The sequence below is a fragment of the Saccopteryx bilineata genome, chromosome 3 (genome assembly GCF_036850765.1).
Source record: "Saccopteryx bilineata isolate mSacBil1 chromosome 3, mSacBil1_pri_phased_curated, whole genome shotgun sequence".
NCBI lineage: Eukaryota > Metazoa > Chordata > Mammalia > Chiroptera > Emballonuridae > Saccopteryx > Saccopteryx bilineata.
This window is the reverse complement of record NC_089492.1, coordinates 85796808-85813748: the sequence shown is the minus strand read 5'-3', so window position 1 is coordinate 85813748 and position 16941 is coordinate 85796808. Positions and strand designations below refer to the sequence as shown.

At 48.2% G+C, this 16941-nt stretch overlaps 2 protein-coding genes across 2 annotated transcripts in view; one reads left to right on the top strand and one right to left on the bottom strand.

The window, feature by feature from the left end:
- Positions 1 to 20: 20 nt before the first annotated feature.
- UCN (urocortin) lies at positions 21 to 2761 on the top strand. Its single transcript, XM_066266759.1, has 2 exons — positions 21 to 1660; positions 1919 to 2761. The coding sequence occupies exon 2, from the start codon at positions 1932 to 1934 to the stop codon at positions 2313 to 2315; it is 384 nt and encodes a 127-aa protein (XP_066122856.1). The 5' UTR covers positions 21 to 1660; positions 1919 to 1931; the 3' UTR covers positions 2316 to 2761.
- A 104-nt stretch (positions 2762 to 2865) lies between these two features.
- The window catches only part of TRIM54 (tripartite motif containing 54), a 28282-nt gene continuing 14206 nt past the window's right edge, over positions 2866 to 16941 (bottom strand). The window contains exons 2-9 of the mRNA XM_066266757.1: positions 7643 to 7815; positions 6984 to 7155; positions 5118 to 5213; positions 4086 to 4319; positions 3791 to 3813; positions 3557 to 3681; positions 3340 to 3432; positions 2866 to 3011 (exon numbers count right to left, since the gene is read on the bottom strand). Coding sequence (XP_066122854.1) covers positions 3001 to 3011; positions 3340 to 3432; positions 3557 to 3681; positions 3791 to 3813; positions 4086 to 4319; positions 5118 to 5213; positions 6984 to 7155; positions 7643 to 7815 — 927 coding nt within the window. The 3' untranslated portion in view covers positions 2866 to 3000. The remainder of the gene's footprint in view (positions 3012 to 3339; positions 3433 to 3556; positions 3682 to 3790; positions 3814 to 4085; positions 4320 to 5117; positions 5214 to 6983; positions 7156 to 7642; positions 7816 to 16941) is intronic.

The window sequence follows — 16941 nt, the reverse complement described above, 5'->3', positions numbered from 1 at the left end:
CTGACTCCTTTTGAATTCTCTAAAATATTTATAATAGTCTTATACCCACTACATAGTAGGAACTCCATAAATACTTGTTGAGCCATAACGACCTTGGCAACTTCAGTTTATTCCCATTTTTGGCAAATGCTATGTATCCCTGCTCTTCATAGATACATTTGTTTCTCTAGTTCCCAGCCCTACTGTAGCTCCGGTTCTTTGGGGAGCCCTCAAATTCTTTATTTGGTACCTCCATACCTGTTATAAAAATGTAATCTGGAACCTGCAGAGGCAATGAATAAGACCCAACAGAAAAGTCCTGGAGAGTCAAATTTTCTAGAGATGGGAAGAAGCCTAGAGACCACCAAGCCTAATCTACACATGAGGACACCGAGGTCCATAGAAGTGAGGTGTCCTGTTCACACCACAAGTTAGTTGTAGAATAGAAACTTGAGCCCATGTCCTACAAATTAAATTTTTGTATAATCCCCAAATTCATCTGATGAAAAACCTAGTGCCCAAGGTAATAGTATTAGGAGGTGGGACCTTTAGGAGGCGACTAGGTCATGAGGGCAGAGCCCTTATGGGGTTAGTTCCTTTATAAAAGGTGCCATGTGGGGACACAGCAAGAAGGTGCCATTTATGAACCATTAAGCAGGTCCTAATCAGACACCAAATCTACTGGCACCATGATCTAGAACTTTCCAACTTCCAGAACTATGAGAAATACATGTTTGCTGTTTATAAGCTACTCAGTTTGTAGGTTGTTTTTTTGTTGTTGCTGTTACAGCACCTCAATTGGACTAGGACACCATGTTTCCTTACTTTCCACCAAGTGATCTTAATCTGGAGGTTAAAGATACATTAATACTTCCGCTGCTGAGATTCCGAGGAGAAAAATTAACTTGGCTGAACTATCACTTTGGGGCAAGTTCAGAAGCAGATGGACCAGCTTTTTTATGGTTTCAAAGCACTCAGATTCAGAAACCCTCTTTTTTTTTTATGGTATCCCCCAGTCAGACAGCCCTAGAATTTAGATCCTGGGCTGGAATAAGATCAAGAATCCTGGCCAACTCAGCCTGCTTCAGCTGCTTCTTGGGTGGGCACCATGGTGATGGCTGAGTTCCAGCTGTGCTATCCTGATTGCTTGTGTTTACAGAATTGGTACCTGGGGCAAAGAACTGGGTCTGGATAGCACAGCCTTCTCCCAATGCCGCTGGACCCTCTGGATGCAGAAGGCAGGGTCAGCACCACGGACAGCTCCGCGATCCGGCTACCCTTTTGTGTGCCAGAGAAGACTGGCCATCCGGGCTGGTCTGGTCTGAGGACCGGCCCTGGTCACTGCGGACTGTTATAAGCGGTGAACGACTCTCTTGGCTCCCAGAGCAATTTTTACGCCCTAGCCAGCTTCTCGCTCACTTGAGTCCTCTGTCGCTTCCAGCGCAAGCCCCAGAGACGTGCCCCTCGGGGTCTCGCAACCCGCTGGACTCGAAGCTGCGGCCGTCATTGCTCTACAATCAGTGCATGTTCCTCGCTGACGTCAGTCGGAGCTGTCCTAGAGCTATATAAGGCTGGCGGCAGTCCCGGGACAGACCCCGTGTTTCCCAAGGCGCCCTCAGCCCGCCCCGAGGGACAGGGACAGAAGCTCCGTCCTGCACTGTTCAGACTCTTCCCGCAACCTGTGAGTGGCTTGGAGCTTCCGCCCGGACTGCCTCGGCGCCAGGACTCGGCATTGCGCTCACCCACCGGGACCCGCCGAGAGGGAGGGAGGGAGGGACAGAGGAGAGGGTGGCAGAGGCTGGGGCTGCAGGGAAGGTGTGGGCACCGGGCGGCAGCCGAAGGGGACCGGCGGGGACTCTGGACGTGCGAGGGAAAGGGAGTGGCGCCACCTGCGACTGCTCCAAGTGCGCCTCACCCTGCGCTGCCCCTATGTGTCCAGGGCTGGAGGCACCATGAGGCTGGTCGGACGCGCGGCGCTGCTGGCGGCGCTGCTGCTCCTGGCACAGCTGCGTCCGGGGAGCAGCCAGTGGAGCCCAGAGGAGGCGGCGGCGACCAGGGTCCAGGACCCGAGTCTGCGCTGGAGCCCCGGGGCTCGGAACAGGGGCGGCGGAGCCCGCGCGCTCCTCCTGCTGTCGGCCGAGCGCTTCCCACGCCGCGCCGGCCCGGGCGGATGGGGACCTGGGACCTCGGGCGAGCGGCCGCGACGGGACGACCCTCCGCTGTCGATCGACCTCACGTTCCACCTGCTGCGGACCCTGCTGGAGCTGGCGCGGACGCAGAGCCAGCGGGAGCGCGCAGAGCAGAACCGCATCATATTCGACTCGGTGGGCAAGTGACCGCGGGGACTGGGGCCCCCAAAACCTCGACCCCGTTCCCCAACGCCCCAAGGCTGGCCTCTGCTCGAGCGGAACTGACCCAGTCCCACGGGGCCGGCGCGGCCCGGGGATACCCTGAGCACTCACTGCGTTACTAGTTTTTAATAAAAGTGCTGAAGAGCCTCTGGCCTTTGTTGTTGTGGCGCGGGGAACCTTCCACAGCAGAGTGGGAACCCACGGGAAAGTGGGGCCTCCCGGGCCGGCGGGAGGGAACCGGTGCTGCAGGAGGAGCGCCAGGAGAACGGCTTTCAACCGGGATCCTGTGTCCCACGGTCCCTAAGTCCCCCACGAGCCCACGTTCTGAGTCCTCCACACCACCCCTCACTCTTTGCCCTTGGCTCTGGGCTCGGGAGTCCGTGCCTGATACCAACCAGATGCCCAACAGGGGCTCATCCCACTTCCGCCTCCCCCGCCCCCCGGCAGGTTCCAGACCCAAGGACGGGAGGGGCGGTGGGGAGGGGTCGCTTCCGAAGCCGGGGCTGAGAGAGCGAGCAGTGAACGGAGCTGCAGGTCAGGGTGCGTTAGCCTTTTATTGAGCTTTCCTCGCGGCGGGGCGCCCAGCTGGGGCGCGGAGGTCTCTGCGCAGATCCTCCACGACCGGAGCGCCAGGACCCCGGATCGCGGGGTCCCTCACAGGGTGGGGGAGTCAGTGCAGGCCTGTCCCCACGAAAGAAAGTTCAGTGGGCGGGGGCTCCAGAGAAGCGAGGCAACTCCGAACCCCAGCTCGCCCCTTTCCCAGGCATGTGGGTGTCTCCTCTCGCTTCCCACCCGCTCTGGTCTTCCAAAGCACAGGTGGAACGACTGGTGGAAAAGAAAGTGTCCTTCTGCACCTACGCTAGGGCGCTACCCTCCTGCTGGGTGTTGGGGGGCACTTAAAAGGAGTAGGGGCTACAAGCCAACCCTGGACCGGCAGGGAGGGCAATCGGCCGAGGACAGGACGGGAGCGCACTAGCCAGGCCCGCTGTGTCCCTCGGGCCACACTCACCTTCCGGCCCATCCCGCCGCTCTTCCTCTGGCCCCGCGCCGCCCTCTTCTCCGTCCAACACCACCTCCTCATCGTCTTCCTCTCCGGAAGCGCCTGGGCCGGAGGAGGACCCCGGTGAGGTGGGGTCCCCGCTTCGCTGGCTGAGATGCCCCTCCAGCCCCCACCCGCCCCTCCCGAGGGTCTGGGTAACCGGTCCCGGGGGCCCGCAGCCCCTCACCCGGCTGGAAGTCGATGGTCCTCAGCATTTCGGCCACGTGCTCCACGCTCACGGTGAATTGCTCCATGCTCTCGTAGCCTGGCTCTGGCCGCCCTGCCAGCTCCACCTTCGACATTGCCCCGACCCTGCAACAGCAGAGCGGCTCATCTGGAAATGCCCAGCACCCTCACCCCCTCCCGGGGGCAGCGAAGCCCCGCACAGCCCCTTCCTTTCCCTCCGGCTCCGCCTACTCACTTATTGATCAGCTCCTTGGCCTGCTGTAGGGAAGAAGGAAGGTGAGAGTTAGCACGGTGCCTACCTCTGGCCATGTTCCATTGCTGATACCCACCACAGTCCTCAGTCCTGTGGGGCGGGCAGATGGGGGAGAGTCATATCCCAATTTTAAGGAAAAAAGAACTCAGAAGGGGTGATTTGCCCAGGGCCATGGGGCAAGTAGGCGCCAGAGATCAGCCTTGAACCCAGGTCTCTCGGTGCCAAGGCCCCCCCCCTATAGCCACTATGCTGCCTGCCACCCACCTCCAGGGCCCACCTGCAGGTAGAGCGCCATCTGAGGCTCCTCCATGGACTGGATGGCGGACTCCACCAGTTTAGACGAGACCTCCAGGTGGTCGCCGTACTGGCGGATGAGGCCTCTGACGCGCTGCAGCTTCCCCTCCTGCTCCCGGGCCAGCGCCTGCAGCAGCTCACCCTTCCGCTCCTCCAGCACTGCACAGAGGGTCTCGAACCTCTGGTTTAGCAACTGCTTCTGCCTTCTGCTGTTGTCCTGAAAGATGAGGAGTGACGATGAGATCTCATAGGTGGGAGAGCACCAGCTACTTGTCCCACTTCCCACTTAATGTAAGTCATGGGGAACCAAGAAAAGAAGGGACCAGTTACACTACAAATTAGTGGCAGAGCCAAGACTCCAGCCAATGGCTACTGATTCCCAAATTTTTCCCCCCAGAAATAACAATAACATAATTTTTTAGATATAATTGACATACAGTATCATATAAGTTTCAAGTGTACAATGTAATGATTCAATGGTTATATTTATGGTGAAGTGATCACCACAACATGTTTAGTGAACATCTGTCACCATACATAGTTACAATTTTTTTTTCATGTGATAACTTTTGAGATCTACTCTCAGCAAATGACACAGTACTTTTAAGCATCACAAGTGCTGCCTATGTCTCTGGCCTGATTTTTACATATTTATTTTGAACTAAATTCCACATTTGTTTCTCAAAAAGATCCAGTGAGGTAGGTGCCAAATCATTCTCATTATCACTATTTCATGTAGTTAAAAATAAAACCTTGGGTGATGGGTATGCAACATAATTGAACTTTAAGATAACCTGGACATATTATCTTTGAATATATGTATCTTGATTTACTGATGTCACCCCATTAAAAATAAATACAATAAAAATAAATAAATAAAACCAAAGGACACAAAAGTAAAGTAAATGGACTAACATCACTGAACTAATGAGGAGCAGAGCTGAAATTCAAATCCAGCAGCCTGGCTAAGCTCATCCCACTACTATGATCCACCTCCCTTTCATCACAGGCTTACCTCAATGGTCTGGCACACCTCCTCCATCTGTGTGATCACGGCTTGCACACGGTCGTTGCCTGCCACCAGCATCGCGATGCCATCACTGAGCTCACTCTGCCACACACACAGGTCAGAATTAGGAGGACCTGGTTTAGAGCTGCCGCACTCCCACTGCAGCCAGGGGTGCATAGGAGAGAACTGCCCCTGCCACCCCACCATCAGGGCAGTTATTCCGGAGATCTAGAGGGAATGGAACCATCCAAGAAGTGTGGAAGCACATTCTATGGATTCTGGAAGGACAAGAGAAGAAGTCTTCTACTACCAAATGAGACATATCCACCATGTGCCAGGCACTGGGCTAGATGCTTTATCTGTAGATTCATGCCTTCCATCAATTTGGAAAAATCCTTCATGTTTGTCTGTGAGGATAACATTGCCTTTTCTCTATTCTCTTTATTGTCTCATTGAGTGACTCTGATTAGGTATATGTTAGACCTTCTCACTCTCAACCTTCTCATCCCAGTGTTGCATTCTAGTCTATTTTTTTCAGTCCTCTCTTTCTGTTCACTAATTCTTTCTTCAGTGAAATCTCTCATTTAATTCATCCTTTGAATGTTTTATTTCAACAATTGTATCATCATTTCTAAAAGCTCTATTTGGGTGTTTGTCAAATCTGCATTTTTTTTTTTTTTTTACAGAGACACAGAGAGAGTCAGAGAGAAGGATAGATAGGGACAGACAGACAGGAACAGAGAGAGATGAGAAGCATCAATCATTAGTTTTTCGTTGTGACACCTTAGTTGTTCATTGATTGCTTTCTCATATGTGCCTACCCCTTGCTTGGACCTTGGGTCCAAGCTAGTGAGCTTTGCTCAAACCAGATGAGCCTACACTCAAGCTGGCAACCTCGGGATCTTGAACCTGGGTCCTCTGCATCCCAGTCCAACACTCTATCCACTGCGCCACCACCTGGTCAGGCTGTCAAATCTGCATTTTTGATAGTCAAGTATTGCTTTTTTTTTTTGCTTGTTTTTTAATTCCATCTTTTTTTAGAACATTTATACACAGTGACTTTCTGTTCTTTAATAATTACAGTATCTAAATTTCTTGGAGGTCTAAATCTATAAGTTTCATTTCTGCTAACTTCAGTACTGAGGTACATTTTTTTGTGTATTTTAAATTGTGAGCTAACACTTGGTTGTTCTTAATCTAATAGAAGCCCAAGTGCTTAAACAGAGTTTGTTTCTACAGAGTTTGCATCTGTTTTTTTTTTTTTTTTGCATCTGTTTTTGCCAAAAGCTGGGTGGTGAAATTGACCACTTTAGTTCTTGGGATTCCAATTTAACCTGGGATTCTTAAGGGTCTTCAGTGCAGGGCTCCCCACCTATGAGGAGTTTGGAAGCATAGTCTCATGTTTCTAGCTCAGTAATTCGGCAGCATATGCCCTCTGGGAACTCCTACCTTTTCTGTGCGCAGCATTCAGTGTTCTGTTCTCAGTTCACTGCCCCCCTCCTCTCTCCACCTCACCCTCACTTGGAGATTTCCTGTGTGCCTACCAGTATAACTTTAAATTATATTTTATGTAGAATGTGATTGTGTGATGATGAGAGGGCCTTGAGAATATCTAGTCCATCCTACTAAAGTCTCTGCTTGCATCCATTATTTTATTTTACCCTAAAACAACTCTCAGAAGTAGGCATGTTCATCCCCAGTGAGGAAAGTAAGGGCCAGAGAGGTCAACTGACTTGCGCAGGTAACACACAGAGCACGACTTTAGCCTTGATCTGCCTTCCTTTAAAACCAAATGGAATCAGAGGCTGAAGTTAGAGACCTGGTCTTGTGCCCTCCTACCCCCACATTCCTGCTTCCTCTGCCACTCAGTACCTTCTGGCGTTTGTAAATGGTGGGCAGTGGGGCCACCTCACAGTCCTTGTGGGCACCGAAGACCTTGCAGAGGGAGCAGGTGGGCACTTCACAGCTCAGGCAGTAGATATTGATCTTTTCCTCCTCGTGCTCCTCACACATGAGGTGCTGCTCAGCCTTGGAGTGCAGCGGCCTGGGGGGGAGTGGGCAGGGTAGCAGGAGGGTCAGGGGCCCGGCCAGGGAGTGAGGCGAGGCCGGAGCGTGCACAGCTCCTTGGACACCTTCTCTTCAATTTCCGCCAACCACCACCACCTTTTCTGTCCCTGCAGTTGGTGCTCTGGCTGGGCAGGTGAGTGACTTCCACAGTGCTCTTCATTTGAGGAACAGAAAGAGCTAAGGGGTAGTCCCAAGAATCCAGGCGGCAAAGAAGTCCCACAGGGCAGGAGGGTTGGTGAGGATCTTGCTGGACTGCCAGCCCTTCCCCACATGAAGAGAGTGAAGGCGAAGCAGTGACCAGAGACCACCCAAGCCGAGTGACCTGGGGCAAGCCCCTTCCCTTCTCTGGTTTCCTCCCCTTGTCACTTAAATGAAGGGGCGGGTTGATTTAGTGCCCCTTCTTTCAGCCCCGATGGGTTCCCAAGCTCTACCCTGTAGAGAGACAAGAGGCCCTGACAGCTCACCGGGAAGACTCCTGCTTGTAAATGTCGATAATATTCTCTACTAGCAGGTTCCGCTGCAGGCCGTAGACACCGTGTCGGTCCAGGACGACCTCATGCCTGCAAGATGGGCAGCGGAAACGGCCTCCCGAAGACACAGTGGTAGAGCCCCGAGATTGCCACAGAGGGTTTGATGCCTGTAGGGAAAGGTAGCAAGAAAGAATGGCACCATGAGGCCTGAGAGGGTTAAGAGTCAGGGGAGAAGGTACTGGGGGCCAAAGAGTATGAGAATGATGGAGAGGGTGGCATCAGCTCTTTTCTGGGGCTGGGCCCTCCTGCAAGAGCAGCTCAGGGTGTGTGGCCACCGAGATCTTGTCCTCCTTTTTTTTTTTTTTAAATTTTATTTATTTATTTATTTATTTATTTATTTTATTTTTTATAGAGACAGAGAGTGAGTCAGAGAGAGGGATAGACAGGAACAGAGAGATGAGAAGCATCAATTATTAGCTGGTGAAATTTTGCTCAAACCAGATAAGCCCGCGCTCAAGCCAGCGACCTCGGGGGTCTCGAACCTGGGTCCTCTGCATCCCAGTCCGACGCTCTATCCACTGCACCACCGCCTGGTCAGGCCACAGAGATCTTGTTTCCCACCATTATCTGACTACTCAGCCCACCTCCTTAAGTATCCTTCATCCAGAGCCTAGCTTCCGTCGAGGCCTCATCGGAATGGGATCTCCTCAAAGGGGCCAGCTTAGAGCTGTGAGCTGGCATTGACCTCAGCAGGAAGGCCCAGGTAGAAAATGAACTCTAACTGATGTAGCCAGTGTCCTCCAGCCAGGGGCTCTTATGGGTCACATCTGGGGAGGATGCTCTTCAGCTCTGGGCAGGGACTCAAGCAGGAACATGTACTGAACAATGGGGTGAACAAGCCACACTGTGCTGGGTGATTCTGGGAAATCACTCCAGGGACTGGGAATCAGGAGTCCTGGGTTCTTTTGCTGCCCTTGACACTGTTCTACTATGTACATTTGGGCAAGCATGCCACCTTTGTAAAATTAAGGACTAGATTGGATTATTCATTCTATCACAAATATTGAGTGTACCAGGCAATTACTGGGTTCTGAGGATGAGTTATGCACAAACGCATCCCTGCCTTAAGGACAAGCAAATTGACAACTACATTCAGAAGGCAGGGTGTGATGATAAGAGTAAGCTTAGAAGGAGGACTTACCAGAGATGTTCATCACTTCTTCCCATGTATATCTGTCAAGAACTTGCTCCACCCCATCCTAAAATGGCCTGCTATGTCCCTGGCCACAGACAATTGACTCAGAGTTGAAGGGGTGATCCCCTGACCCAAGCAGGACAAATCAAACTTTCTCTCTAGGAACTTGGGATTGAGATATATATAGAATCTGAGGTAGCTAAATCATGTGTGGCTTTAGAACTGAAAAGGCCTGTGGTGTTGGGCTGAGTTGATGTTGTGGCCACCCAAAGTTTTTACAAGTACAAGTAATAAGTGTGAGGGGGTCAAAGACTATAAACAGAGAAAGCTGTTCTGCAGAGAAAAGAGCTAATTTGTGAAGAGCAGCAGACATGAATCACTGGTGGAGATTGCTTGTTGTTCCTGAATATTCGCCTCCTCTTCTTAAATAATAGACCCCCTGACCATATCAACACAATAAATTAAAAACAAAAATTAAAAAAATATAATAGGGCCTCTGAGATTTTAGCAAGACACATGGAATAAAGAACATGTATCCAAGCCTCCCTTCCAGCCAAGGGACTGTGTTCTAGCCAATGGAATATAGGTATTTTAGAAATGTTTTGTGTCATTTCTAGGAATTGTAGAGGTCCTCGAATAACATTGATGAGTTGTCACAGGAACTTAACTCTTGCTCATATCAATTACCTATGTTAAAATTGGTTTTGGTATATGTCATTTCATTTAAAGTCGCAGAACCTAGCAACAAAGTTAAGTGAAGACTTGCTGTATCTTTGATGGGAGGGATGTGCTCAACTCCTCTTTCCCGCCATTCCCACTGCCTGAAATGAAGATAGAATGGCTGGAGTTGAAGCAGCCATCTTGAGCCATGAGGTAGTCACGTGTTGGGAACTGCAGCAAGATAAGGGGAGTGAGTCTAATGAGGCGGTCCTGGACTGCCTACCCATGCTTTTACTTGAGAGGAAGAACAATTTTTTACCTTCTTAAAGCTATTGTCATTTTGGGTTTTCTGTTATCTACAGCAGGACTAATATCAATACTAACTGGCTGGAAGACCACACACTCCTAAATAGTAATAGAGAGAGTAGTTACCAGTGACTTTGTATATTTAGATGCATTTCCTACAATTGGGTGCCATTAGATTCTCCAACACCTTATGCTATATGTCAACTAGAAGGTCCCTTATGTGTGTGCAGCAGCACCTGATAATACCTAGAGGGTGCCCAAATCCAGAGTCTTGGTGGATCCCGTGGTAGCAAGAGATGTAGGCAAGGCAGGAAATGTAGCCCTACTGTGAAGTGGGCAGCCTGTCTTGGGGAGAGAGACTGGCATGCCACATATATCACATTTTGGGGGGGGCGATTTCTTGAGAATTATGAGAAGCTAAGGCTTTATAGCCCACCATAAAGCTGGAACCTATTAGTTTGAGATTATCCAAGGTTGTGTTCGTGTATTTGTCTTTCTCAGTAACTAGATTATATGAATATTGTTAATTTAGTTTAGGAATGGGTTCAAATATAAGATCACTGGATTTTGGTTTGTTTCATACAGTTACCTTTTCTTTTCATTTTATTTTTAAAATTTTTATCTTCCATTTATACAACAAATTACTTTGAACATTTTAATTCCATCCCCACCCTCCATCTCAATCTATATATTATTATGTGTTTTCCTTTTTAATGATAGTTTCTATTATTTTGTACTGTTTATGTTAGTTTGGGCTTAGAACTTTTTTAAACTTCTCATTTACTATCTGGGATTACTTTTCACTTTTCTTGAGTACATTCTTTAGAAATTCCTTTAATGACATTGTGCTGGTACAGTTACCTCTTAATATTTAGAATCCAAGTGAGTGAGGAGGTATTGGGAGAACTCTAAGGCTGTAAGCCCCTGCAGGAAACTTGCTCCCTTTTGTGGATGAAACATAGGGGTTCAATGGAAAGTAACCTCACAGGGTGATCTGGTCATAAATTCCTAACTGGGCAGGTCATGGTGGGTAGTCATCCCCCAAGCATATAGCTTTTTAGTAAGAGGCTTATCTTCACCCTGTCCATTGTTTCTGTGCATCTAGGTTAATACACCTTTCAAATTGCAACCACTCTCAAGAGAGAAAGCATATAATCTCGTTAACAATCCTGTAATCCAAACCCCACCTTGCTTTTCCCATCTCCACATAATCTTCCTTATGTTCCCTCATATTTCAGAGGAAGCTGCAAAATGTTATTCTGCGGAGCATTTGAGATCTTGATTTCTGACATATGTAGTCAGTTAGGCTCAAATAAATTCTTATAAAATTCTCTACAGATTTGAACACTTTGATTAGCTGGTGGCAAGCCTATAAATATGCCCAGTAAATGTCTGAATGTCAAGAAAGGACATATTCTAAAGTCCTGGCCCACAGCAAAAACAAACTCATGGTGGACTGATAGCTCAGTTAGCTGGAACACCTAATATACAAAGATTGTGAGTTTGATCCCCAGTCAGGGCACATACAAGAACAGATTGATGTTTCTGTCTGTCTCTCTCTCTCCCCCTTCCTCTCTCTCTCTTTTAAAATCAATTAAAAGAGGCCCTGGCTGGTTGGCTCAGTGGTAGAGCGTCAGCCTGGCGTGCAGAAGTCCCGGGTTCGATTCCCGGCCAGGGCACACAGGAGAAACGCCCATCTGCTTCTCCACTCCTCCCCCTCTCCTTCCTCTCTGTCTCTCCCTTCCTCTCCCGCAGTGAGGCTCCATTGGAGCAAAGATGGCCCGGGCGCTGGGGATGGCTCCTTGGCCTCTGCCCCAGGCGCTAGAGTGGCTCTGGTCACAACAGAGCGATGCCCTGGAGGGGCAGAGCATCGCCCCCTGGTGGGCATGCTGGGTGGATCTTGATCGGGCGCATGCGGGAGTCTGTCTGACTGTCTCTCCCCGTTTCCAGCTTCAGAAAAATAAATAAATAAATAAATAAATAAATAAATAAATAAAATCAATTAAAAGAAAAAAGACAAACTCATAGGGACCTTCTCTCTTCCACCTCCCTCTCTCACTGCACTCTTCCTTTATACTCATTTGATATTCAATACATGTTTAGAGGGCCTGTTAGGTATCAAGCACTGTGCTATGCGATTTTCAGACATCATTGAATTTAATCCTCAAAAATTTCTTGTACATCCCTGTCTGGGTAGCTCAGTTGGTTAGAGTGTCATCCCAATACAGCAAGGTTCTGGGTTTGATCCCTGGTCAGAACACATGCAAAAATCAATCAATAGATACATAAATAAGTGGAACAACAAATAGATGTTTTTCTCTCTCTTGCCCTTTCTCTGTCTCTCAAATCAATAAATTAAAAAATTTTTTAAAGATTTTATTTATTGATTTTACAGAGAGAAGAGAGGGTGTAGGGAGAGGAGAGAGAAGTATCAACTCATAGTTGATTTACTTCAGTTGTTTATTGCTTGTTTGTTGTATGTGCTTTGACTGGGCAAACCAAGGGCTTTGAGCCCGCAATCCCAGCATTCCAGGTCGATGCCTTACCCACTGCGCCACCACAGGCCAGGCATAAAAATTTTTTTTTAAAGATTTATTTTTTGTACACATGGTGGAGGAGATAAATAAACATTTACCCCCTAACTTAGATTACAAGAGATATACTGATGGTGGCTAAAAAATACTGAGCTTTTACTTTATACCAGACTGAGCTTTAAGTCCTTTTATTTGTATTAACTCATTTACTTCGCATATCAACCTTATGAGGTAGGTGCCACTATTAGCCCCATTTCAAAGACAGGAAATTATAGCCTGGACAAGTTAAATAGTAAATTGCACATGGTCATCAGCTAATAGGTGACAGAACCAATATTTAAACTCAGGCACTGTGACTCCAGAGTCTGTCCTAATAATCAATATACTACATTATCAATTCCAACATTCGCCTCTCTAAGTTTTAGATAAAACAGATTTTAGAGAAAGTCATGAAAGGCCAAACATCAACGTTTCACAAAAGACAGAAAAAGCAACCTAAAAGTTTATTTTAAAATAATTATTTATGCTTTTCCCCCCTCACAGCAGCCCAAAGTTTCACTGCAGATAAACAAAAGATGACCTATCAAATCAAAACCCTTTGTGCCATGGAGCATGATAAAGGCTCAGCTTGCAACCAAAATGACCTGCTTGTCTGTGAATAGGAAATGAAATAGTTCAAATCTCAAGGAGACATTTTCCCATAAATCTGCGCATGCCCCCAGGGAAGATAATTCCTCGGATTCTGTGTAAAAATATTCGGATGCAGGATAATGAAATTGAGACAATCAACTGTCTACTAATCCAGGTCATATCCCTCTCTTCACCAAAGAAGCCAAAGGACTAAACAGAGATTGCAGACCAATGAGAACACCCAGCTAGCCAGTTTACATTTAAGAGAACAGTGCAAGAAAGCCAAGGTAAATGAGACGTTAAGTAAAAAATGCACTTTCAGCACCAGATAAGTACCTCTATTCAAAGAGGAGTGATAAGCCGAAGGGATCCAACAGTAGATGCAAGCCAAGACAATACAAAAAGAATAAAAAAAGAAAGTAAAGGGCAGATAAAGAATACATTTTGGAAGATGAATAGCTCCAAGAAACAGTACAATCTTAATATAACATTTTTTAAGGAAATAAAAAAAACAATCTTTTTGATTAAAGAACAGATAGAAGTGCCAGGCCATGCAGTGGCACAGTAGATAGAGTATTAAATTGGGACGTGGAGGACCCGGGTCAGCCTGACCAGGTGGTGGTGCAGTGGATAGAGCATCAAACTGGGATGCAGAGGACCCAGGTTCAAGACCCCGAGGTCACCAGCTTGAGCGTGGGCTCATCTGGCTTGAGCAAAAAGCTCACCAGCTTAGCCCTGGTCGGTTTGCTCAGTGGTAGAGCATCGGCCTGGCGTGCAGGAGTCCCGGGTTTGATTCCCGGCCAGGGCACATAGGAGAAGCGCCCATCTGCTTCTCCACCCCTCCCACTCTCCTTCCTCTCTGTCTCTCTCTTCCCCTCCCACAGCCGAGGCTCCATTGGAGCAAAAGATGGCCCGGGAGCTGGGGATGGCTCCTTGGCCTCTGCCCCAGGCGCTAGAGTGGCTCTGGTCGCAACAGAGCGACGCCCTGGATGGGCAGAGCATCAACCCCTGGTGGGCGTGCCGGGTGGATCCCAGTCAGGCGCATGTGGGAGTCTGTCTTACTGCCTCCCCGTTTCCAGCTTCAGAAAAATACAAAAAAAAAAAAAAAAAAAAAAGCTCACCAGCTTGGACCCAAGGTCACTGGCTTGAGCAAGGGGTTACCTCATCTGCTGAAGGCCCATGGTCCAGGCACATATGAGAAAACAATCAATGAACAACAAAAGTGTTGCAACGAAAAACTGATGATTGATGCTTCTCATCTCTTTCCATTCTTGTCTGTCTGTCCCTATCTCTCTCTCTCTATCTCTCTGTCTCTGTAAAAAAAAAATAATAAAAATAAAATAAATAAAACCCGGGGTTGTCAGCTTGAGTGTGGGCTCATCCAGCTTGAGTGTGGGCTCACCAGCTTGAGTGTGAGGTCTCTGGCTTGAGTATGGGATCATAGACATGGCACCATGATCGCTGGCTTGAGCCCAAAGGTCGCTGACTTGAAGCCCAAGGTCATTGGCTTGAAGCCCAAGGTCATTGACTTGAGCCCAATGTTGCTGGCTTGAGCAATGAGTCACTCACTATGCTGTAGCCCCTGGGGCAAGGCACATATGAGAAAGCAATCAATGAACAACTAAGGAGCCTAGCCTGACCAGGCAGTGGTGCAGTGGGTAGAGCGTCGGACTGGGATGCGGAGGACCCAGGTTCGAGACCCCGAGGTCGCCAGCTTGAGCGTGGGCTCATCTGGTTTGAGCAAAAGCTCACCAGCTTGGACTCAAGGTTGCTGGCTCCAGCAAGGGGTTACTTGGTCTGCTGATGGCCTGCGGTCAAGGCACATATGAGAAAGCAACCAATGAACAACTAAGGTGTTGCAATGAAAAACCGATGATTGATGCTTCTCATCTCTCTCTGTTCCTGTCTGTCTGTCCCTCTCTCTGACTCTCTCTCTGTCCCTGTAAAAAACAACAACACAACAACTAAGGAGCCGCAACAAAAAATTGATGCTTCTCATCTCTCTCTCCTTTCCTGTTTGTCTGTCTCTATCTGTCCCTCTCTCTGATTTTGACTCTCTCAGTCTCTGTCAAAAAAAAAAAAAAAAAAGAACAGATAGAAGTGTGCCTGACCTGGGGTGGCACAGTGGATAAAGCGTAGATCTGAAATGCTGCGGTTGCTGGTTCAGAAGAACCCTGGGCTTGCCCGGTCAAGGCACATATGGGAAGCAACTACTACAAATTGATGCTTCCCATTCCCCCCCGCCCTCTTATCTGGAAAAAAAAAAAAAAAAAAAAAAGAGAACTGATAGAAATAATCAAAGCTGGAGAGGAAAAGTGAGCTGGCAGAATTAAATGAAGAAACTAAGTAAAATATGTTATCAACAAGAAACAAAACGCACATTTTACACAGTAGGAAGTAAAATCTATGATACTGACACAAGTCACATAGATTGTAGAAAATAACAGATAAAAGTAGTCAGGACCACATGCTATAATATGAATCAAACTTGAAGGCATTATATGCTAAGTGAAATAAGTCTGACACAATGGCCTGACCTGTGGTGGCGCAGTGGATAAAGCGTCAACCTGGAAATGCTGAGGTTGCCGGTTCAAAATCCTGGGCTTGCCTGGTCAAGGCACATATGGGAGTTGATGCTTTCTGCTCCCCCCCTCCACTCTCTATAATGAATAAATAAAATCTTTAAAAAAAAGAAAAAGAAATAAGTTTGACACAAAAGGACAACTATTGTATTATCCCTCTTACATGAGGTACCTGCACCTGCAGGACTCAAATTCATAGAGCTAAAAAGCAGAATGGTGCTTGCCAGGGGTTGGGAGGAGGGGAAACGGAGAATTATTGTTTAATGGGAACAGAATTTGAGTTTGGGAAGATGAAAAAGCTCTAGAGAGGCATAGTGGTGATGGTTGTACAACCATGTGAATATTCTGAATGCCACTGAACAACACACTTAAAGACGGTTAAGATGGTAAATTTATATTATGTGTACATTAGTGCAACATTTAAAAAATAATAATCAGGCCTTGCCTAACCAGGTGGTGGTGCAGTGGATAGAGCGTCCGACTGGGATGTGGAGGACCCAGGTTTGAAACCCCGGAGCTTGTTGGCTTGAGTGCAGGGTCACTGGCTTGACCATGGGATCCTACAGATGACCCCATGGTCGCTGGCTTGAAGCCTAAGGTCTCTGGCTGGAGCCCAAGGTCGCTGGCTTGAGCAAGAGGTCACTCGCTCTGCTGCAGCGCCCCCCCCCCCAGTCAAGGCACATGTGAAAAAGCAATCAATGAACAACTGAGGTGCCACAATGAAGAATTGATGCTTCTCATCACTCTCCCTTCCTGTCTGTCTGTTTCTATCTGTCTCTCTCTCTGTTGCTGTCACGAAAAAAAAAAAAAAAGTAATCAGGACTTGTAGGGATGCATTGGCCAAGCATCCTACTTTAGTCTCCTCACTGTCAGGACTGACTTCAGGGTTGGCTGAGGTGGACTTTCCAAGTCCACTACCTCTTTCAAGTTCAAGCACACTACCTCTTCACCACACTTTCCTAAATGCCGAAGAAATTCCTTCAGCAGCTCATCCCATTGGCCGATAGCTACCATTTTATGGGACCCAGGGCTCTGAGAGGTAATCTGTACTCAGGCACTCCACCCTAAATGCTTTGATTGAATGCACTTTTCTTGGGAGCGAGAACACACAGGGCAGGTAGTGGGGAGGGTTGTACCTCTGCCATCTTCACAATTTGGCTAAGGGCTGGGGCTGCTCCCTGGAGCAGACACCACAGCTGAGCGCAGCGTCCCCATTCACCCACGAGCCCCACAGTACCTGCCCTTTCCCAAAGCTCAGGTCTTCTGCCATATACTTCCTCTGGCTGTGGCTTTCCTCTTCACCTCCAGGGCCTCCCTGCCTTCCTGTGACAGCTTCTGCGATGGTTCCCACCACCCAACTCCCACCTCTTTTCCTAGTCCCTGGCC